A 23,880-nucleotide genomic window follows, 5' to 3' on the forward strand; every position below is an offset into this window, starting at 1 on the left:
CATCTCAAGAACTTTTTCTTAATACTTGTTAAAATAGAAATGCAAAAACCTTCCAACATTTTGTATGCAATGTAGAATACAGCACATTTTTACTACACTGGATTAGAACGAGTTAATTGTCAACAACTGCATTCTTTTTATTCCAATTTCATTCCACATTGTAAACAGAGGAATCTGCAAGCAATACAGCATATAATGACAGCAAACTTCACAGAAACAACACTCAATAATGATAGTAAAGTCACATTCCTGGTGCGTTTTACAAAAAAAGAGATTGACATAGTATATGCATGCGTGCCTTTGTTATTAACACATGTTGTGAACCAGAAGGATCCATGATACTACAATATTAACTGTCATATGTACACGAATGACAAATTTTACATATACTGACAGACAAGTCCACTACCCCAGTTGCAGTGTCCCACAAATCACAACAACTTCTGTTTGCAATATTAAAGATGCCTTCTCGAATTGAATGTGACTAACCAGTACCAAATTCGAGAAACCCTTATATAATTAACAAATTTAACCACACGTGAATGTTATAGCTTTGAAAACGGGACTAAAATTAGTAACACTCCAACACTACCTGAAAGGAAATTCCAACAAAAATTATACGTAGACAGGCAGTAAGCTCATTGAATTTGCATGGACAACAGCTATGAGCACAAACAGAGCTGCAAATATAGAAGTAAGTTTATAACATACAGACCTTACTTTATTGGTAAAATATCACGCATAAACGTAATTGCGAGAAACTCGTCATACATATCATCATCTCGTATACAGCAGGAGTTTGACAATTGCAGACCAGCTATTATTTCCTGACGTACAGGCAGTATAAACCAACCTGAAAATAACAAACTTTTGCCTGACTTTATGCTTCATGGCACGATTTAAGTAAACAGGCACCTAGGATAGTAAACGTGACAGCTTTTACCTAGGTACAAATGGCTGTAATGTTTATGATGTTGGGGTGAGAGAAAGCGATAATTAATATTTGGGCACGTGCACAACTGCACTGACAAGGGGTAGTGGACATACAAGCTAAAAATGTCTTCTGGAAAAGCTCCCAGCATTATCAGAATTTATATAATAAAATGGATTGCTGATACCACGAATCTATGTACAGGCTGGAACCCAGTAACCTCGCACCCTTACAAGTCTGGTGCCAGACCAGTGAAAATTCTGAACAATGGAAGGTTAAAATAACGCCTAAAATATCGTCAAGTCTCGACCTCTTAGGTGCCATATTGAAGGTAAATAATAGCCAGGTCACTGGGAGTGAAGACCGCATCTAAACAATGATTGTTGATTGTTTAGTAGTAGTGCTCATAGGGTCTATATGTCCCCCAGGGTACTGCCGGAACGTACCCTGGTAACTATCTAGCTGATATGGTTAGGGTTAGGGAGTAGGCGTAGGCGACTCCCTAGACTCGTTAGTGGAGTAGGCGAGGTACGGTCCGGCATATTAGATAGTAGTATTTAGTACCAGGGTACGTTCCGGCAGTACCCTCCGTACCCAGGGTACGTTCCGGCAGTACCCTGGGGGACATAGACCCTATCACCAGTAGTAGTGCCGCCAAAAGGCAGCTCCACGAACTAAAAACGACCAACTGGTTTCAATTTGTGCCTGATTACCATTGTCCAACCTGTATACATTCACAGCATCATGCTATCAACCAAAGAACTTGTACAATTTTTTATAAACAATAGTCACGGTTGATCATAACAACTAATAGATGCTTAGCTAAACTTAAACTTTAAATATTACTGTTTCAGCAGGGCACTTCAATGTGATCTAGGGATTTGTGGCATGAATATACTTGATTTTTCTGATAAATACTACGTATATATATATATAATCTAAGGCACGACTGCCTTGAAAATAAGTACCTACTGCGCGTTAGGAATAGCCTCTAGCAAAGGGCCAATATACATTACGATTCTGCTCGGCCGTCAAACTATATACCCACTCCACTCTATAACCGGCAATTGCGTTCCTTGTACTGATACGATTGGATTTCGTTCACAGCAGACAAGCAACAGCAGCCATCACACTATATAGCAACTACCACTCGTAATGCTGCTGCAGAATGCAGAACAACACAAGCATGTAGAGCAGCCATATAACGACCACGACCTACTCAATGATAAATGATTCCTTACATTCAGTAATATTCTTATTGACTGCTGACTAGAACAGTACCACCGTTAGTCATACGTGCCCAATCAACAAAATACTGCCCATATTTCATATCCTGCTGTTGCAAAAACTAGAGCCTTCCACTTTTTTTGCAATCAGGGTTTGATCCTCAGCGAATTGTACAATTTCTTACGGAACTACATAGAGGTATTCTCACACGAAAACTGTTGATCGTTTCAACTTACCGGGCCATAGGCATCTGTACAGTATAGATGTACCCAAATAACAAAAATGCTATAATCATCTGGAGGAAGCCAAATTGGTTATGCAAGTAGTATGTACCTTTCACAACATTCTTCTATACAGTTACATGTTTCTCATCCTAATATAGAATATTATATATAACAGCATAACATATTTTTACCCTCACGTTATTATAGAATATAAACAATGTGGTAAATAAACAATAATATTTAAAGCATTCAAATTCAATCATGAAAGGAAATTTTTCCCGACGCCACTTGCCACTAACACCAATGCTTTGGCCAGACATACAACGGAGGTAGGCAAATTTCTCAAAGGATGAGATTCATACTAGGCTCTGCATGATTGCCATTCACACCTAGCTGGGAAATGGCATACAAAAAATTAGAGCCGATAGGGCCTGTAAATGATCTATTAATTTTTCCGTTTGCCTTCGAATACAACCAACCATAACTTGTGGCCTAGATAATTACTTCTTATCAAACACAATATTTGTTATCATGATTTCTTTCACAATGTGACGACGATTGAAACGAAAAACATGCTACACCAAGTTTGGCACCAAGTGTTCAAGCCACAAGCACAGGGACCGGTAGCAGTTGTGACTAAAAGACCGTATGACGTCTGATCGAATCAACATGTCAGGTTAACATATCATTTCAATGATCACATACACATACAGCTCAGTACCAAGACAAAGACGTATCTGTTTTGTAGGCAGAGGGGCACACTACTCATCTGTCTCACCGGTGGTGAAACAAGATGGTGGCTACACTTGTTTTGCCGTCCCCGAGATGAGACATCTCAATGCATCAGACTCTCCGGTGTCACGCGAAATTCCTGACGTGTGCAAAAATACATGATATAGGATGCCTATGTGCATGCGTGCCGACCCGACCAATCACAGCTCGTCTTTGTGTTACGATAAATTGTGTACACTTGGACGAACACAAACTGTCAATTGAAGGTTTGTATAAAATTTGTAATGTTTATATTAGTTAGAGTTTAGAGTTGATAGGTAGAGGTTGTAGTTGATATTCTTATTGATTGCTTAAGTGTGTCAATTCAGATCTTATTAATAATGCAAGGAATGAAGTAGTACTAATGATCACATAGGCATACAGTAGTACTAGTACTACTACACATGCGTGTGGTATGTGGTATGTGTGTGCGGGGTGTGTGCTATGACAGTGCAGACGAGATGTGATTGGTCGGGTCGGCACGCATGCGCATACGCATCCTATATCATGTATTTCGCTAGTCAGGAATTTCGCGCGACCTGACATCGAAAATCGACCCTGAGGCGTGAAGTCTCCATGTGTGTGGCTCATCCATCGAGTCTGAGGAGCGACATCTCTACGTGTCTGTCTCTTCGTCGGTCTGTGTGCTGGTGGTCTGCGTGCTGCGAGATTGCGTCTGCGTGAACGCGGTCTGGCTGCGCTGCCAGGCGCGTCTCAGCATGCGCAGCAGCTCCTCTCGACTCGAGTCGCGTAGACTGGCGAAGGGACGGCGTGTGCCGACGCTCGCGGGGCGCGCGACACGGCCGCCCTGCGCGCCACTGCCCCGCGGCCTGCTCTCCTCACTCCGACCCTCCTCCTCCTCCGCCTCCGCCTCCTCACGTTTCAGAAACGAACTGCAATGGATCAGCATGCAAGTCAGTGATGAGCCCTCATTGACGGGGATTGGAACTCAGTGCGAGCAGACAGAGCAAAAAGAATGCAGCTCGCAAACGTCATAATGAAAACCATCATGGCTATTATATTGAATACTGTATCGTGGTCTCTGGACTATCTAAACGTCAATACATTGCCTGGGAACAACTTCTTGCAATCGTGAGAGAAAGACACTTGTAAACCCTATATGGGTATTCGCAAGTAAGATGCCTACCCTAATCGGCACATGTGAAGGTGGCCTTTATTGGTGCCATAAACAAGGCCTTCTCCTGCTCCCGGAAGCCAGCGTGCTGAATTAGCACTTACATGCTCTGACGGCCGATCCAGTGGATGAACGATGTCATTCATGTGCTGTATGAAAATGTATAGCTATTATAGATATTTCCATTCAATCAGAATAAAAGGAATTACTGCACAATCAAGAAAAATGTAACTTAATACCTAATAGCAAACATGTCACCATAAGTAAATAATAGGGAACCTACTTCTGATAATAGGGATTCCCTATTATCTACTTCTGATGTTACTTATCACTTCAGTATTAAAATTACCATAAGTTTGTGCTATTATGGTATATAAAACAAGAAAATAATCCAGCCACGTTCTTTTGTGTGATGACAATTCCCTTGAAAACTGCATCCCATTGAGTGACGTTGTGGTTCTTCTAGACTGATACAACATATCTATTGCTTAATTCAAGTTACCATGTCAAAGTACCGGGACATGGTCTCGCGAGAAGCAAGTGGCATCATCAAAAGAAACCGCATCAAAATGATGTACAAACAGATAAATTGCTGTATATTTTTGTGAAAATAACAGTGTTACCAGTGTTCTAAGACAGGCAAGCCTTACTTTAGACACTTGCTGTTACGCAAGCAATTCATGTAGTGGTCAGAAAAAATACAATAACGGTCAGGAACTGTTTTTAAGCGTTGCCATGAGTGATAGCTACTTGGTCAGAAATATGATGAAGTAGTTATTGGTATAGACACGTACACAATCACAGGTACATGTTAGTGTGCAGCCACAGATCGGGCTGTGTAGTCATGGGTATGGGTGTGCAGTCACGAGTAGGGGTAAGGTTACACCTACTCACAGATAAGATTGCACAGTCACCAGGGGGACCACTATGTACAGCTATGGACAACTTTACATGACAATGTGCAGTTACTCTTTCCACTTGATTCGAGAAAAAATCTAGGACTTATTAAGCTGTTCGACTACAAGAGAGAACATCTATACTGTAACTCGTGTATTATGCAGAGTATGTATAATTAAAAATGCATAATAATAATAATAACTAGAGCACTCAGAGAGCACAGACCTCCGCCAAGGCAGCTCAATTCTGTCACTGTGAAAAATGTTATTAATTAATTAATTAATTAAATAATTAATTGGATCCTGATAACTACCAAAATGTAATCAATTCTAAGTTAGCCGATTTCTGACGTATCCTAAAAATTCAATTAATTAATTAATTTATTGGATCCGGATGACCACCAAAATGTAATCAATTCTAAGTTACCCCATTTCTGACCTATCCTGAAAATGTTATTAAGTAATTAATTAATTAATTATTAAATTGGATCCGGATCACCACCAAAATCTCATCAATTCTAAGTTAGGCGATTTCTGACCTATCCTGAAAATTTTATTAATTAATTAATTAATTATTAAATTGGATCCGGATCACCACCAAAATCTCATCAATTCTAAGTTAGGCGATTTCTGACCTATCCTGAAAATTTTATGACAATCCGTCCATAACTTTTTCAGTTAGGCTGTACACAAACAAACCCACAAACGAACAAACACACGCCGGTAAAAACATAACCTCCTGCCAACCCCTTGGCGGAGGTAATAAACTCAAAAGCCAAAGATATGATTCAGCTAAAGTGTATTAGTGTTCATATATAACTCCATAATACCACCATAGTGCATACGTGTTACAGTCAGTCTCACCCTAGTATAGTGTCTCCTAATGTCAATGTCAACTGTAATGCCAACCCATCAAAGAGCTTTACAGGCGGTACCGTGACGAGCGAAATGTACATACTGTCATACAAGCTCCCATGCCGACCTCATCACAGGTTTTGTCCAGCCGGAATATCTGTGCCATCAGCTGCTTGGACTGGCTCTGGTATGGGGAATAAGCAAACCGACGTGCAGCTAGCCCCACCAACACAAACTGGTTGCAAGGAGAAATGCATACCGAGATTGCATTGGGACCTGAAAACAATGCATATTTTATTTCGCGTTATCCCAGCTAGCTGAACTAGAATTATTCAACTCGTGATTATGATTGAAACAGTCGGTATTTGCAGATGCGCAAGTGCCCCGTTAGATTTAGACCAAGGCCGCAGATGACCAATTGTTGCACTGCACCTTTAAAATTATAAATCCAGGCAGAAAATGAAATACTGGTAGGCAAAATAGTTTCCCTGGGAACTTACCAAATCCGTGTGTATACAAGCACTGACCAAGTGTTTCTTTATCAAGAGAGTAGACGGCCAGAATCGTGTCATTCGGGAAAACACCCGTGTTCGGTATGAAGCAGGCCATCAGCCGACCATCAGCAGAAATGTCACAGTTGGCATCATTGTGAATGCGACAGTGTCCCACCAGCAGGTTACTGTTAGCTGAAGCATAACCAGAGGCGTTGAATATGCAAGTACAGTGCACACTGCAGGCATGGAAAATTTCTGTGAATTTCCACGCATTCGACAATCCTCTGGATCGATCCTGTGAAACGTCTGAATTCGATGAGAAAATTGAGGGGAGGGATAAAGTTCAAGAAATAGATAGCAGTCTAAAGAACAAGTTTTCATGGTCGTGGCTAGAAAAGACAGTGAGAATCAGTGTTGGTGGCAAAGATGAGTGCTTTTCGCTCATGGATTTCTTTCGCAAGCAGGACAGCAGGAGTCGAAAGGCAAGGTGAAATGCTTGCAGTTTACCAAACAGTTTGCCTACAGATAAAAAAGTGTGCCTGCCTTCATGGAACATGCCAGGAAATCGAAGAAGCATCTAAAAAAGATTATTATTATTTTGTGTTGACTTCATACAAACTGGAAACTTATAAAGCCTATATAAGGCTTATAAACTTATACTACCAAAAGGTATTTCCTCTATGACAAACTTATAAATATGCTTAACTTTTTGGTACACATAAACTACTAGGATATCAAATTGTAAAATGTTCAGGGTTTCTTATACATAAGAAGCACAGCGGCGCACTGCCGTTGTGAAATTTAACATCGCCGTTGTGAAAATGTTCCTGTATTTACCCGCCGTTGTAAAAATAGTGTCAACCCAAAAATAACTAGATCACCACGTGCTTCTGGCATATATTTAGATTGATATGCGCGTTTATTGAGTCATGTGACGCGGGGTCTTTTGGTCATGTGATGCGTTATTTTTTCCCAACCTGGCCATTGCCTCCTTTCTATAATTTTCCCTCAGAAGAAACCCTGATGTTGATCAAAGTTCCCTAAAATATTTTCTGACAACACTCTCTGGCCAAGGACTAGGGTGACTTTGGCAGATGTGAAGCTCCTGGAAGTGACACCGATAGCACTATAGAGCATCTAGAGACAGACAGCTTCTGGTCCCTAGGAGCCCCCCCCCCCAAAATGCCCAGCCTAGAGTGTGCTGCACATAGAAGGTTCCTCCAAATATTAGATTTTGTATTCCTATCCTCGAAACTGAAAGTGAACACTGAAGGAATGGTAAGTTTCAGGGTCGCATTCCATACTAGCTGGCTCTGCCTATGAAAATTGAGCAATATCCACGGCAATAAACCACCAAGCCTGCCCTACCTAGTTTGCATCTGTGCCTTTACAATAAACTCAGTGATGTGTATGCATCATCCTATGTGCATGATTCTTCTTTCCTCCATGTAAAGTGTTGTTAAAAAGTATCTTATCTCAATAACCCTTCTTCAAAGAAAATGTTTGGTTTAGTGCCCTATAACAACTGATTAAGCTTAAAACAACACTTGGACTGCCTAAAAGAATATGATCCCTCGTAATGCACCGATAGCAGATTATGTCTGAAATAGTTGGAGGACCTATGAAACACAACAGCTTAGAGGATTAGGTTCAAGTGTGCAGAGACTGCCTTACCATCACTGATATCTGGAATCCTATACTGTCTGAAATCCCACCTCTGAATTCGGTGTGTAAGATTTGTGAAGCGATTTGCCATGACTGGCTCACCCTGTACGGCAAAGGCACCTGAAAACAAACAAAAAATGCATACTTGCTTAAATACCGTACTCTACTTTACTACGAGAATTTTGACACATCAACAGCCACATAAATAGGTTATATTTTACTACAAAAATGAAACTTGCCTGAGATGTTAATACAACATGTACTATAGGAGGTGTAAGTGAAGCAACTTCATTTCACAATCTAGATCTTTTCATGTGCATCACTCAACCCCACACTGTATCACATGGTAGACATAAACAGAGCTGACTCACATACACCACACCACACTAAGCAACTAAAATATACTGCAGTGTACGTACAAAGATTGCACATGCCGTCATGTTCTAACTTCACCCTGCCTAATGTAACGGCATTCAGAGTACTAAGTAACCTTATGTGAGGCGTCTGCTATAACTTCACCTGCGATCGCACGGTTGATGGCACTCTGAAGCGCATCCTCTCGATTGCTGCCCGACGGCTCGGCTTGGCTGACTGTGCGACCTGGCACAGGCTGAAGGTACACACTGCGCCCCATGTGACCGGGATATCCGAGAAGCCTTGGCTCGTCTCTACGCTGGATCCCTGCCTGATACCTGCAAGAAATATTGAAACGTGTACACAAAATTGCCAGCAGACAGTTTGCAGATTAATGGGTGGATTGAGGTGGGGTCGGTATGGTCATTGACACCCAAACATAATAGGCATTATATGAAAGATTGAGATATAAGCAGAAATAAGAGTGAACAGAGTTAGCATAACCACAACACACAACTTTATTTGGGCAAGATATATCAAAAAGCTTTTTTCTTGCACAAAGTCCCTAAATTTATGTTTACAAAAGAGAGCAACTTGCACGTTTACAGTCTATGAAAGTGAAAATTCACACCGAATGGTGAAAATTCCTAAACGCAGATGAACATCACAAACGCATGTTGACAGCAATGCAGATACAGGAACCCTCGCACTATTACAAGTTACAACCGGTAAACAGCCAAGTAATTCTAGATAATCCAGTCTGGATTGGTCGTGAATATTATCGATCTCAGCACCAACAGCAGCAGATGAACATACAGGCTAGAATAACGGGTTATGACATCAATGTCTGGTCAACATGACCTGGCATTACCTCTGCACCTGTCTAGACTCCTCTTCAGTTCTCATCAGTCTATCCAAGCAAGCAGACAACTGCTGACGAACCTCTGTAATAAACAACAATACCAACAATTAAAGACAACAAACCGCACATACCTCCATAATATAACTTGCATGAACTTGCTTATATAACAAGACTAGCTCCACGGCCCAGTCGATGTGTTACGTGACTTGTTTGGCATATACTAGGTCCATTCACAAATGAATGGTTAAATTAGAGTACACAGAGAAGATAAAGAGATTGTTACCGACACAAAGCTAACCCAGCACACACCTCTAAGCTCAGACAACAGTGCCAGTTGCCTCGCACTAGTGCCTGCAGCTTCATCTTCTTCATCCTCCTCCACTTCTTCCACATCTGCAACAGCTGCTGGCCGCGCTGCCTCCTCCAGCACGGTTGCCAGATAACCACTAGATGCAGCGCTATTCGGTGGGGAGGTCAGCCGCCGTGTCATCTCCTCAAGCCGACCACAGAGGCGTTCATGCCTTTCCTCTATACCTATGAATGTGTAATTCCATTATAAATTGTAACAAGAATCATGCACTTTTAACAGTGAAATAGTAAGTGTAAAACTATATATAATTGTGTGAACCTTGTGCTGAAGGAGGGCCGTTAGCCTTACAACGAAATAAAGTACGAATGCCATATTACTGGATTATCTATCTAAAAGAATACAGTCAAACTCAGGTTATGCCAAACACAAACATGAAAAATCTTTCTCATGAAACAAATTACTAATGTCAAGATTTTGGCACTTGTTAATCACTCAAAATCGTTTCTACTTAAACAATCCCTAACCGACTGACCAACCGACAGCCTGATCACCTAAAAATAGGCGACAATGCTGGAGGAAACTGTGAGTTTGTTGGGCTTGTAGCCCTGGCTTACTTTCGATTACGCGCGCTGGGATCTCTCGCACAGGGATGTTGTCGATGTTGCGGTTGTACAGGTTCTGCACGCGCTCCAGTATCACGGCGATGCGCTCTCGCAGATGTGCGCCTGCCTCGTTACGGTAGAAAGACAGACAATGCGAATGTCTCTCAAGTGCCCTCTGCAGTCTAGCAAGAGCTTCCAGTAGACAGCTGGGAAATGACTCCATGTTCTGCAGACTTACATCTGCATCGTTGACGATCTGCCTAGAGGGGTCACGCGTGCTTGCCAGCTGCGGCGGGCTGTAATATCGGGAGGGTACCGACACCCTGAGACCAGTCTGTCGCTGGTCTGAGGGTGCAGGGCTCAAGGTTGATAGACTATGCATGCCAACAGAGCAGGCACTAGTCACCGTCACATCTTGCTGACCGTTATCTTGCGACGACGACGACGGCTCAGCTGCTTGGATCATCCTGTCCGTGGTCGAACTCTGTGACAATGCAGGTGCATCCGACACGGCTAGCTGTGGTCGGGAACTAGACGGGGAGGATTCGGGTTCGTCTGCTGAAAGCGTAGAGGTGTCCGACACCGCCGCCATGTCACGAGATGCGGAGACGGTGGCGCTGCCATCCGGGGCTGCGATGTGAAACTTTTTAGCACCTTCTTGCTGCGACGGACCTGCTGTCGATGCGTCTTTACTAAACGCATTACAGTGTGATCTCTTAGCACCTCTTGGATGACCAGCACTGTGGCAGCCTTGTGCCCCAGACACACTCTGCTCTGTGCTTTGCATACCGGGTGTCAGCAGGCTACTGACACTCTGCGAACTACTGCTTGCAACAGAATCCATGTAGACTGTCGACTCCCGTGACGATCCTGGCTCATCGTCTAGTCTGCCGCCACACTGGTTGCACATTGTGTGCACATTTCCTGCCACGTGCCCTGAGCTGGTCGACGCCTGACTATAATCGTCGCTCTGTGTCCTTCTAGACTCCAACAGCCCGTGACCCTGTCTGTCTTGTGCTTGTAGCCGTGACAACACATCCTGCACCGCCCACGAGCGAATCACAGAGGAGACAAGCAGCCGCAGGTGGCTCTCCGATTGCCGATACTCAGCTACTGCCCTCGCAAGAGAACTAGAAAAGAAAACCGCGTAAACTATGTAAAAACGTGTAACTATGACGTTAGATGCTGATTAGATTCGCATTAAAGATTCCCACACATCTAGTCACAATTGATCGTCGATGGACACAAACACCTACGTAAGTGAATCAGTCATTAGAAATTTGTAACCTGTTTCTGCAACCTCTATCTACATAATCAGTTTACGCACACCTTTAGAAGACATGCCAGTAAAACATATTAGAACAGCATAAATGAGCCATAACTAGCGCTGAGAGGGTCTATGTCCCCCAGGGTACTGCTGGAACGTACCCTGGTACCAGAGCATATAAATCAACGTGATTTATATGCTCTGCTGGTACTATCTAATATGCCAGACCGTACCTCGCCTACTCCACTAACGAGTCTAAGGAGTCGCCTACGCCTACTCCCTAACCCTAACCCTAACCATATCAGATAGTTACCAGGATACGTTCCGGTATACCAGACCGTACCCATGGTACGTTCCGGCAGTACCCTGGGGGACATAGACCCTATCAGCATAACTAGCATGTGGTCGTAGAGACGTGCCCATACCCAGAGCGCTGTGAGCCAGATCTCTGTGTTTCTGCTGTGAGTTGCGATAGCCACATGCGACCGACAGTTGTCTCACTGTTTGTAGGCTCAGGTTGCAAGCGACTTGTGCTGCCACCTGGCTGCAGCTGACCTGGTCCAGCATCTTCCTCAGGGTTCTGAACGTGCTGCCTCAGGATCTCAGCAAACCTCACCCTGCTGAATGCACAATGTGCTGAACTGTTAGCACTTTGCGTAAGATACTATTCATTTGATTAATTTTCATGTTGAGAAGTCACAGCATTCTATTAATTCCCAAGTTACCTAGGTTAGGTTGACATAATAGCATCCTAAATAAAATCTATTATATGCATTGATTGAAATCTATATATTGCATGAAATGAAAAAAAAACTTGTAGGTGGCCAGCTCTTACAAAAGAACAGATGTGCATGTGCAATAGAACTAACTACTCCAATTTGCAAAACAGTGCATGTTATATATGGACACAGATATGACCAGCAAATGTAATAATAATGGTATCGCGTATCACCTCTGAGATGCCATTTCCTGCTGCATGTCCTCGTCCGAAGCTCTCAGCAGGTTTTCTAACTCACTGGTTCTATGTGGTGGTGCCACCTCAGCAGAGGATCGGCCGAGGGGCGCCGATATTCCCACCTGCCTCTGTACCACCGGCACACCAACCTGCCCCTCTGACGCCGATGCATCGGTCGGCTCATGTAATACTGGTTCACTAGCTTGCCCCTGTGCGTCTGGTACACTATTTTGCCCCTGTGACGGAATCGTGCTGATCTGCTCCTCTGTTCCTGTGCTCTCACTCTCAGGTTGACGTTCCCGCATGTCCAGGTACCTTGCCTGCTGGTGTCTAGGTATGTAGCGTAGTCTAAGAAATGATTAAAACATGTTAAATTATAAGATGCATGCATGTAAAATAATTTTTTTATAGTATATAGGATAAGATATTGAGGACTGATTCCATCCATGCACAACAAAAGGCAAAGTACGCAAAAAAAATTCTGCTTTAACATTTGGAAAACATTTGTGCGAATAATCAAACACTGAATTGCTCAGAAACGAAATCGTTTTATCAATGACAAACAAGTTATGTTATGCATTGAAATAAAAATGTTCCAACATTTTCCTTACCTAAGTAACTCCTAATTACCCATTTACAAAAGTTGTTATTGAGGCTAGAAGCCAATGTCTTCTATCACATTCATAATTTTGAACATAGGACCATTGAATATAACAAAAATCCCACAAGCAGGATAAAGAAAAAACACCATAAGCAACATAGACACATCACTTGACAGATCTACCGCTTTCAGCATTCAGGCATGTTTACGGCCAAAGTAATTTTCAAAGATTCGAGCACACCTGTGCAACTTTAGGGAATTTTGGTGGAACTAGGGATGCCGACCTGTGTACTTGGATATAGGAAATTCTGTGCAGACATAATATAGAGAACCTAATGTAATGTACTGGTATACCAGCTTTGAGAAATCTTCTGGCTGTAAAAACAAATTGTAAAGGGCCGCTTTACCGTGCATAGCGCATGCGGTTGCGCAGACCCTCCAGGATGCTCTCATGAACGCGCGTCCGCCGCTGGCTCTCATGACTCACATAGGAGGCATACTCGCGCGCGTCTTGCAAGGCATCCTCCTGTGTCGGCGAATGCCGCATTTCATCTGGATCGGCTCTACAACCAGATGCAAGATTTCACGTCAGAAGACAAACAGACCTGTTTTGTAGACTAACTTCCACTAATCAGGGTTACCCACCCTTTGAGCGCTCTGCCGAATCTTTAAACATCTAAAACGTAATAGGGCCTGCCACTTATAGCCTATTAAGCATTACCATGATTCACCATATTGCCGAATCTTTGCCGGCTCATTCGAGGCAACCATTTTAATAGCATGCTAATAAAGTTTATCTCAGTTATTAGCATGTGAACTATAGAGATCCGATGAAATTATTCAATCATTTTAATAGCAGTTTCGAAAAGCTACAGGATACCTAATACTGGGAGCGGGCTGGGATGTTTGTCCATAGATCTGATCTCTCCACTCTCTGTAGCGATCAGCAAAGTTACGGTAATGCTGCAGCAGTTCAGGAGTAATGGTCCTGCGACTGGCTATTGTTCTGCTCTGCTCAGACTCACTCCAGCTGGAATTAATAACAAGAATTTGTGTAACCAACATTTTCTAGATACAGGCACCAATAGAATTTAGTAACATAACCCTTTCCAACTCTTTCCCTATCCATCTTTTACTTCATCTGTTCTCCCCCTCCTCCCAACCTTCTGTGCCACTTCTACCTTCTCTCCTCTCTTAAACGCATTATTTTAACCAGTTTTCCGGACCGTTCTCATATTTTTCTGACCAGTACAATACTTACTGGTATTGCTTGTGTAACAGCAAGTGTCCAAAGTAAAGCTAACATGTGTCAGAACACTCGTTCATCGCTATTTTTTTTACAAAAATATACAACAATTGAAATCTGTTTGTTTCCAACCTGTTGACGCTATTACATGATGATGCCACTTGTTTCTCGCAAGACCCTGTCCCTGTACTTTTACATTTTAACTTTTATTACACTGTATTAAGCAATAGAGATGTTGTACCAATCTAGAACCACTACGTCACTCAATGATATGCAGTTTTGTCTGGTGGTTGCTGATTTCAAGGGAAATGCCGTGACACAACAGAACGTGGCTGCATTATTTGCCATTTTATATACCATAACAGCATGAACCCATGGTAATTTTAATACTGAAGTGATCAGTAACATGTTCGCTATTAGGTGAGACTATATTTCACTATAATTTTCCTCGTTTGTGCAGTTATTTATAAAACAATTCGTTAAAAGGCATAGCATTTAGCTACACTATTCCTACATACATGCAGTATGTAAATTTGTATGTATTCATTATATCAGAAGTCACTGAGTGGCATAATATAGAGAGTTATATTATTAAGAGCATATAAAGAAGGAGAGCGTACAACGGTGAAATGCTGAAACCATGTTGCAGTACTAGTCAAATTAATAAACTTTCCCCGTTTTATTTTGACTATTCTTTGATATATTATTGATCAGCTGTCCTACCTTGCTAATATAAAACAAACCGCATGTCCTTACGATTCCCCTATGCTGAGATAATGAGCGGTGAAAATGTGATATTCTCGCCGAAAACCGACTCGAGATCAATGTTTACTGAGACTGTCTCTCGCTTTGAGATAACTTCGGGAAACCTCGCGTGTTTCCGTCAATGATTGACAAATGGAATGAATAACGTCTGTTATTGATTGCCATAGTGATGACCCCCCACCTGTGCCCACCTCACGCTGGATGTATAGTAATCTTTGTAGTACTGACGTGAGTCAGCGCTACCATGGCGCTACACAGCAGCGACCAGAAGCAATACACTGGCCACAAAGCGAGAGACAGTTGCAGTAAACACTGATTTCGAGTCGGTTTTCGGCAAAAATACCAGATTTTCACCGCTCATTATCTCCGCGTAGGCGCATCGTAGGGACAAGCGGTTTGTTTTAGGACAGCTGATCAATAATACCGTCAAAGAATCGTCAAAATAAAACGGGCAAAGTTTCTTAATTCGACTAATACTGCAACATGGTTTCACCATTTCACCGTTGTACGTTCTCTTTCTTTATATGCTCTTGATATTATGCCACACCTGATGACATTACATCAGTTACTCTATTATCATCATCATACCAATAGCCCACTTGAATGATGTGATTAAGGTTTTGGTGATGTTGAGCTACATAACCAAGTAAGGACACAAAAAACGTTGGTAGTTTTTTTTCAAAATCCTACTCACATGCCACTATCTTGCATGTTTGAAATTTCCAATGTGACCTAAACTGGTTCACTAAAGTTGCTTTCCTATCAGAGCATAAATTAATCACAAAGATGATTAACCTGGAACACTATTATTAACCCGATACAAGAAATCTTCTCAGAACTTTAAATTAATAGCATTTGTAGAAAACTCATAGTAATCGGGGCTGCTATAGTACAGTCCATTTTGGAATCATTGCACAATGCCTTTTTTCACATCAATGGTAGATAACTATAAATACCTTTGCCCGGCATATCTGTGTGGAGCTTCCCTATCACTAGAGTAGTCACCTGTCTGTACACTAGGAGGATTCGATATGCCAGTAAACAGAAAATGGCCAAGTGGGTCAAACTTGACAAACCTGGAATTAAAGAGAAATAGTACATAGCTAATTTTGAACTGTAATTAATAATTTGTCATTATTAACCCTTGATATGTATATATATATATAGTTTATGTGCTCTTGATATTATAGAAACTTGAATATCACAAGTTCAGTTCGGGTGTATGAATTCAGAATCTATACCAGTCCCACATGCCAAAGGCACTTTAGGCCAGAATGAAACTTTCGATTTCAAATAGTTTTTTTTGCTGATCCATACTTATTAATAAGCTCTTAAAACAACTAATTAGTAAAATTTCCAGTTGCCTCAAGGGTGCGAGAATTTGGGCAAGCATTACAGCTAAAACGTCAACCATGCTGAATTTAAACTCTGTGTTTAACAACTTAAACATCACATATGAAATCAGTGATACACACCTAATTTTCTCTCTTTCAGTGGCTGTCTTACAACTGGCAAAAGGTCTTGGTTCAGTCCAGTTCCAGAAAAACAATTCATTAAAAGTAGCAATGACAAGCACATGGTCAGTGGGGTGGAATGCCAGTGAAGCAATAGCTGTACCATAGTCTGACTCCCAGGTTTCACTGCCACCCTACAATGAACAAATTTCACAAAATATGGTATTTCTAACTTGGGCCTTTGATGATGAATAAAACAAAAAATACAATTATTTTCTATTGATTACCTGTTGTAGTTGCTTCTTTCATCATAGTGATTCATTCATTCATGATTATTAATAATTTTAATTATTAATATACAGTGATAATACCAGTAAACATGGAGCTACTAACAGTGCTTGATAAATGTGCACAAGTTTTCTTCGTTAACTTATAGTTTTTGCAATTTACAAAATTAGATTTGTTGTTATTTCAATTTATTATTATATGCATTTTGTAAGTATTTATAGAGATAAAACACCAATAGCACAAGATAATCATACATGTTGCTATGTTGCACTTTTTAAGAGAAATGAAACATTAGCTTAAATATACTTACATGCAGGTCCCACACTTTGACCACACCACTTAGGCATCCAGATGCTAAAATCTCATTTGAGGAAGGATGAAATGCTAAGCACCATGGTGTTCGGGGATGGCCCATTAATGATTTAGTGCATTGTCCTGTTCTTAGATCAGTCACGTGAACATTGTGGTCACCATGTGTAGATGCCATCTTAGTTCTAAATGTTGTAAGAAAAATACTAAATGTAGATATATATAAGGTATACTGGAGGCACTTATCCATAAATTTATACTTAGCCACTACGGAATGCACAAGTAATTTCTGTGTATTTCAATAGAAAGTTTTTACATTAATAAGTTAGATTAACTGCTGTAAATAAATTTAAATTCCGTTATAAGATCAATCTCCATACCCATCAGGGCTGAAAGCCATCAAAAATGTCGTTTTGGGGTAGCCTGGGATAGTGCATCCTTGATTGTTAAACTCTGAGCAGCTAGCCATATGTTCTTCAGCTAGTAGATCTAGCCTTGGTTGCAAAACAGATTGGTATCCCCCACCACGTTCACGCTGCTGTAGACACAATACGACATTCTGATCTTGGAACTGCATTGTGTTAGTCCACCTTTATGTTCCCATATAGAGATGTGCATAAAGTGAACTTTTCCTGTGTGTAGACCTAATCTAAACATAAACAATAAAAATGTTACAATAGTATTACAATGAAGAATACTTATAAACAACTAACGATAACTAAAGCAAAATTATTCACACATTACGTGAAAATAACATTTTCTTTTTTAAAGTAACAAACCTACTGGACTATTTACAAGTTTACTCTTGGCTAGAGCATACCACCAGTCAACCTGCACAGCCAGGAGTATTGTGTGTGCCCAAGGCCCTGCAGCACTTCTATACAATGCAATGCTGTAAACCACCTGATCATATACTGACATGTGACATTTGAATTGCTTGTGGATAAACTCATAATGGCACAGTAGGTAAGAGAAGTAAGAGAAAATTCCCAATTTCAAGGTCTTTGTTGTTACCAAAAATAATTACTCTGTGGGGTAGGCATTATAATTACTGTGAAAGGCTATAAATCTCTACAAATATAAGTGACCATGACTTAACAAGTACTTAACCATGACTTAATCATCGGCCATGTAACTGGGATGCTACAACACAAACACGGCATATTGCTTACAGAAATGCAAGCACGTATCACGTTTTTCGAAAACATAGGTGAGCCAACGTTCATACCGACATGTTTTTGAAATGAAGTAAAAGCCAAACTTACGTTCATAGGGTCTATGTCCCCCAGGGTACTGCCGGAACGTACCCTGGTAACTATCTACTGATCTAGCTGATATGGTTAGGGCTAGGGTTAGGGTTAGGGTTAGAGAGTAGGCGTAGGCGACTCCCTAGACTCGTTAGTGGAGTAGGCGAGGTACGGTCCGGCATATTAGATAGTAGTATTTAGTGCCAGGGTACGTTCCGGTATACCGGACCGTACCCAGGGTACCGGTACGTTCTGGCAGTACCCGTAGGAGTAGGCGTAGGCGACTCCCTAGACTCGTTAGTGGAGTAGGCGAGGTACGGTCTGGCATATTAGATAGTAGTATTTAGTACCAGGGTACATTCCGGTATACCGGACCGTACCCAGGGTACCGGTACGTTCCGGCAGTAACCTGAGGGACATAGACCCTATCAGCCAAACTTACGGTAAGAATCCAAAAATGTGTTACCTCCCGTTATGTTTAATGTTACATTATTACAGCCTACACACACAGGCTAGACTCTACACAAAGCCCTGCCCAATCATTGTTTAGCACCCTGAATTAGTTTAGCACATGTGCGAAAACAGATTTGCGGTTCCTAAGCTAGGATTGTGCAACACTGCCAACAGGCCCTTGCCATGGCCCGGGTAAGCCAGTCAAAGAGTTAGGAGACATCAGCACGCCACCATAATATAGCATAGCATAGCTCATAAGGTCTATGTCCCCCAGGGTACTGCCGGAACCTAACCTGGGTACGGTCCGGTATACCGGAACATACCCAGGTAACTATTTGATATGGTTAAGGTTAGGGTTAGGGTTAGGGAGTAGGCATAGGCGACTCCCTAGACTCGTTAGTGGAGTAGGTGAGGTACTGTCCGGCATATTAGATAGTACCAAGGTACATTCCGGTATACCGAACCGTACCCAGGGTACGTTCCGGCAGTACCCTGGGGGACATAGACCCTCTCAGCCATAGCTCTAGTACTATAGACCGCGTACAGTTGCCGCAGGGCTATAGAACGTAATATGGCAATTTCCAGTGAGTAAGCAAAGACAACTTTTTGCCGATAATAACTTCTTCGGTATGCCAAATAAAACGAATTCTCTGCCAGACAAATGTCTTAAGTTACTACAAACACTAAAATGAAAAGACAAACTAACGATTAAACATTGTACTTGCGATATTACTCGTCGACGAAGATTGTTTATCAACTTGTACCCGCCATTTCTTGTTGCGCAGCGCTCGCGCGGTTCCGGCGCTAGTGAGCGGGCACAATGTATTTCCAAGTGGAGGGGTGGGCAGGTTGCACGCGGTTGCAAACCGCGCTAGCGCTGCGCAATGAAAAATGGCGGTTAAATCTACGTGCAACCTGCCCACCCCTCTACTTGGAAATACATTGTGCCCGCTCACTAGCGCCGGAACCGCGCGAGCGCTGCGCAACGAGAAATGGCGGTGACAAGTTGTAAACAATCTTCTTCGACGAGTAATATCGCAAGTACAATATTTAATCGTTAGTTTGTCTTTTCATTTTAGTGTTTGTAGTAACTTAAGACATTTCTCCGGCAGAGAATGTGTTTTATTTGGCATACCGAAGAAGTTATTATCGGCAAAAAGTTGTCTTTGCTTACTCACTGGAAATTGCCATATTACGTTCTATAGCCCTGCGGCAACTGTACGCGGGCTATAGCACTAGAGCTATATCTCAGCAATAACATAGCCATAGCCATAGGTCACAGGCACTTGAAACGTCTCAATAAAAAAAATAATGGTAAATAAACACGAAATGTATTTACTACCAGTCTTAATGTTTCTCTACTCTATTTCGCCTATAATCACCGGTAACTGCCGGTCAAATCACAGGCACTTGGACCGTTTCAATAATAAAATGATGGTTAATAAATACAACTTGTCAGTAGCCTACTACTACAGTACCAGCAATAGTCTTAATGTTTGATTTGACCTAATAACTTCACTTCAACCCCGTTCAATACACCGATGCAACACATAGCCCGCACGCCATTGTGCATGCACAGATACATGCAGTAGATAGGAGCTAGGCATTTCTGTGAACACGCTTTCTTACCTTCTCCTATCTACTGTGTATTTGTGCATGCACAATGGCGTGCGGGCTATGTGTTGCAGCGGTGTATTGAACGGGGTTGAAGTGAAGTTATTAGGTCAAATCAAACATTAAGACTGGTACTGTAGTAGTAGGCTACTGACAAGTTGTATTTATTAACCATCATTTTATTATTGAAACGGTCCAAGTGCCTGTGGGTCAAATGCTCATCTGCAAGTTCTCTTATTCATGTTGTTTGTGCACAGCGCGGGCGTGCGGTCTACTTGCGTGTTGCAGATGAGCATTTGACTGGGATTTACAGGTGATTATAGGCGAAATAGAGTAGAGAAACATTAAGACTTTGGTAGGAAATACATTTCGTGTTTATTTACCTTTTTTTATTGAGACGTTCCAAGTGCCTGTGCCTGTGGCTGTGCATAGCCATAGCATAGGTTAGATGGATTGGTGTCCCGGTAACAGTGTAAACACGATAACATTTTTCAGTGACTACGTATGGAGAATAACGTTTACGAGATTATTAATGGACACATGACTTTTATGAGATTAACCATCATTACTATTAGTATTACTATTAGACCATTACACCTATAATATCAATTAATGAATTATCATGTTCCGAGGACAATTTGCGTTCACAAGGGCAGATACAAATTATTACAATAATACAGAAAGGTCAATGTGTAGAGGCATAATCAACAAGAAAGTATTCAATATAATTATATAACACATGCACCTTCTAATAGCTGACCTAATAAACAACTCGACATTCCCTAATACGGAACAATAATACAACAATAGTGATAACCCTTACATTTATTTATAAACAAGTTTCCTAGATGTGAACATGGCGACATTAGGCGCGCCATCTATCGTCCTGTTCATAATACGTCATTTCGATTATTTTGGTCTGCTTTGCATTGTTATTCTGATTTCGATTCTTGAGCGCTAGATTAACACTGGCACTGCTCTTTCATGAATTAGAATAAAAGATTCCATTACATTTTTAACGAATAGGTAAATTAAAAAGCCAATGGCGTTCTTTAATGATATTAGTGTTATCATGTGCGTGTTGCTTGCTGTGCAGATGAAGGCAAACGGCTTTAGCCAAGGCATACAGAGAAGAGATCGGGGAGTTGTTCCTTTATTTCGTTGGGCTAGGGGATTGACCATTCCCGGCTTCGTGTAAGTAAGGCATAATCATTTGGCATTTACATTGGTGAGCAGGTTGTACTAATCTAACTGTTAGCCAAATTAATGTGGCAGTGCACAAATGTCAAATGTTTATCGGTGACTTTTTATGACTTTTATATACTTATAGAGTAGATGAACATGAGATTCTCACTGACATTGGATTGCTACAGGCATCGCCACAAACGGTCGAGTCACTTTATACTTTTGTCTTTAATAATGGCAAAACCTACCCAAAACCAGAATACCACCCATGGATTAGGCCGCCACCTCCAAGTAAGTCACGAAAGACGTAGGTTAATTACTAAGAGTTACATCAAAATGACGAATGATAATTAAGAATGTCACTGGGTCTGTGCCTGTGGTAGGTGACGGTGATATTTACATTAGATTAGATGAGATGAGATGAGATTACATTAGATTAGATATTTAGAGTGAAAACTAAGGAATCACTACCATCACATTTTACACGTGTTGTATGCATGATTGATGAAAAGTGAAGTAAACTAATAAACCTTTGTTTGTTTCTTTTAGCTGAACCGTACACTGACAAGATGATGTACAATAACGATGCTTGTGATAAGCGATCAAGTAATCTGCATTATCGTACCGAATATATGTACCAAGACAACAGAATTAGATTTGCGCCTGCAGTTAGAGGAGGCTCATATATGTTCTTCCCCGGGAAACTCTCAAAAATACCTCAGGGGTTGAATAAGCACCATAGCATCCAGTTTACATCAGTGGTGCCATATGCAGTGTATGGACTTCAGTTTGAGGTATATATATAGTTTGTATAGAACAAATTTCAAATACATTTAAATCAAGCCATATTAATTGCAGAGTTTTATACGTGGTCATTTAACCTAGCAACGAAGTTACATTGGCAAAAAGGTGGTCTGATACAAAGAATTGATCAGCAATCACAATACGGCACAGAGAATAAAAATCTTTTATAAACGATGTCACATATATATATAATCTTATATGATCAAAATTTGTGTCACGTGTAAATGAGCCATAGTTGAAAACCGGTCAAGTAGGTACATTTTATTGGCTAGGTTAAGCACTTGATGACAGACCAGATGTTGGTGTGCACCTTGGCGTAATGATGTAAACAAAATTTCATGGCACCATGGCGTAAAACATTGTTTCAGTATTTACTAGAATTATTTAAAGTTTAAATGTGAATATCAGACAACAAAGATATGGAGATTATATACTATTTTTTATGAAATAAGTATCATAATATATTCTCAGGTGCTAGAATACTACATTATTTTATCATTTTACATAAGATAAAAATAGTGATTCAAATTGTTTCAGAGCATTCCTTTCATAAAAGAAAAATATGGCATAACCAAGATCCGTGTAGCCATACAAAATAAGCATGGGGCCTGGAATGACATCACTAACAGTAATGGAATGGCAATGGTAATTAAGTTCTGATAATTCGGTTTATAAAATTCTTAATTACAATAATGTCAAAATAGTCGAGCAGCCATATATTAATTTAACATCTCACAATATTTGTTATGGGATTTTTTTTAGATGTTTGATCTGGAAGGTCCAAGTGAAGGAAAAGTCGAATTCCCAACCCCGGTAATAGCCATGGCAGTACGTATCTATCCAATGTATTGGAAGGGCTATCCACTCCTGAAGGCAAAGCTTCTTGTGTGCTGAATTATATAGAAACTAAACCATCTGCTATAAACACTATTTACTTTTTGTTATAAATAACATTAAATTAATATTTATAACCCAAGCATCACATTACCATAGACAACCCTTCGGCACAATCACAAAACGAGATTGGCATTTTAGATGTAGATTTCTATTACTTGTCCATGTTTGCTAACCCTGCATAAGATAACAACTTGCTGTAGCTGCTAAGTGAAGTGACCCATATTGGCCGTTTATCATTGGTGGGTAGAGCTCTAGCCCAAACGGAATAAATCTATGAGCATCTAAATGCCACTTCCTGTTCCTTCAAAGTCAAATGTATGTGTAATTACAGTTTGAATTGTATAAAAAAAAATTCCAACAGCTTATTGTTATTAAAATTTATTTTGTGTTTAAACTATCAAGTTTCGGGTAGATCGGAAATTGTGGGCATATAGTCAAGACTACTGTGACGGCGTCACCGTAAATAGTA

The 23,880-nt window shown here is 41.0% G+C and overlaps 2 protein-coding genes across 5 annotated transcripts; one reads left to right on the forward strand and one right to left on the reverse strand.

The window, feature by feature from the left end:
* Positions 1 to 1,848: 1,848 nt before the first annotated feature.
* Positions 1,849 to 21,388, reverse strand: LOC106805737 (activating molecule in BECN1-regulated autophagy protein 1-like). 4 transcript variants are annotated; one of them, XM_014807451.1, is made up of 18 exons: positions 21,349 to 21,388; positions 17,592 to 17,860; positions 17,213 to 17,396; positions 16,636 to 16,808; positions 16,117 to 16,236; positions 14,030 to 14,179; positions 13,557 to 13,712; positions 12,546 to 12,896; positions 12,019 to 12,210; positions 10,339 to 11,456; positions 9,724 to 9,948; positions 9,424 to 9,496; positions 8,718 to 8,890; positions 8,208 to 8,318; positions 6,540 to 6,725; positions 6,143 to 6,315; positions 4,301 to 4,437; positions 1,849 to 4,046 (listed from the first exon to the last, which is right to left on the reverse strand). In XM_014807451.1, the coding sequence occupies exons 2-18, from the start codon at positions 17,786 to 17,788 to the stop codon at positions 3,770 to 3,772; spliced, it is 3,996 nt and encodes a 1,331-aa protein (XP_014662937.1). In that variant the 5' UTR covers positions 17,789 to 17,860; positions 21,349 to 21,388; the 3' UTR covers positions 1,849 to 3,769. The 4 variants fall into 4 exon arrangements, with proteins under 4 accessions (XP_014662937.1, XP_014662934.1, XP_014662936.1 ...); XM_014807448.1 differs by having other exon boundaries at positions 12,019 to 12,213; XM_014807450.1 differs by lacking the exon at positions 21,349 to 21,388 and adding an exon at positions 21,286 to 21,334 and having other exon boundaries at positions 12,019 to 12,213.
* On the forward strand, positions 18,166 to 23,707 carry LOC106805721. The gene is made up of 5 exons (XM_014807424.1): positions 18,166 to 18,173; positions 21,856 to 22,001; positions 22,260 to 22,504; positions 23,052 to 23,159; positions 23,277 to 23,707. Exons 1-5 carry the CDS (start codon positions 18,166 to 18,168, stop codon positions 23,406 to 23,408), a joined length of 639 nt encoding a protein of 212 aa, XP_014662910.1. The 3' UTR covers positions 23,409 to 23,707.
* Positions 23,708 to 23,880: the final 173 nt, after the last annotated feature.

The sequence above is a fragment of the Priapulus caudatus genome, unplaced genomic scaffold (genome assembly GCF_000485595.1).
Source record: "Priapulus caudatus unplaced genomic scaffold, Priapulus_caudatus-5.0.1 Scaffold125, whole genome shotgun sequence".
Classification (NCBI taxonomy): domain Eukaryota; kingdom Metazoa; phylum Priapulida; class Priapulimorpha; order Priapulimorphida; family Priapulidae; genus Priapulus; species Priapulus caudatus.

What these genes read in the sequence shown, in the direction of transcription:
- LOC106805737 (XM_014807448.1), bottom strand. Translation starts at nt 17,788, where the DNA reads ATGCAGTTCCAAGATCAGAATGTCGTATTGTGTCTACAGCAGCGTGAA. An exon ending in ACTGTTGTCTGAGCTTAGAG is followed by an intron (nt 9,497 to 9,723) that starts GTGTGTGCTGGG and finishes TGTTTATTACAG; the next exon opens with AGGTTCGTCAGCAGTTGTCT. An exon ending in GATTCCAGATATCAGTGATG is followed by an intron (nt 6,726 to 8,207) that starts GTAAGGCAGTCT and finishes GTTATGCTTCAG; the next exon opens with CTAACAGTAACCTGCTGGTG.
- LOC106805721 (XM_014807424.1), top strand. An exon ending in GATTAGGCCGCCACCTCCAA is followed by an intron (nt 22,002 to 22,259) that starts GTAAGTCACGAA and finishes TGTTTCTTTTAG; the next exon opens with CTGAACCGTACACTGACAAG. An exon ending in TGTATGGACTTCAGTTTGAG is followed by an intron (nt 22,505 to 23,051) that starts GTATATATATAG and finishes AAATTGTTTCAG; the next exon opens with AGCATTCCTTTCATAAAAGA.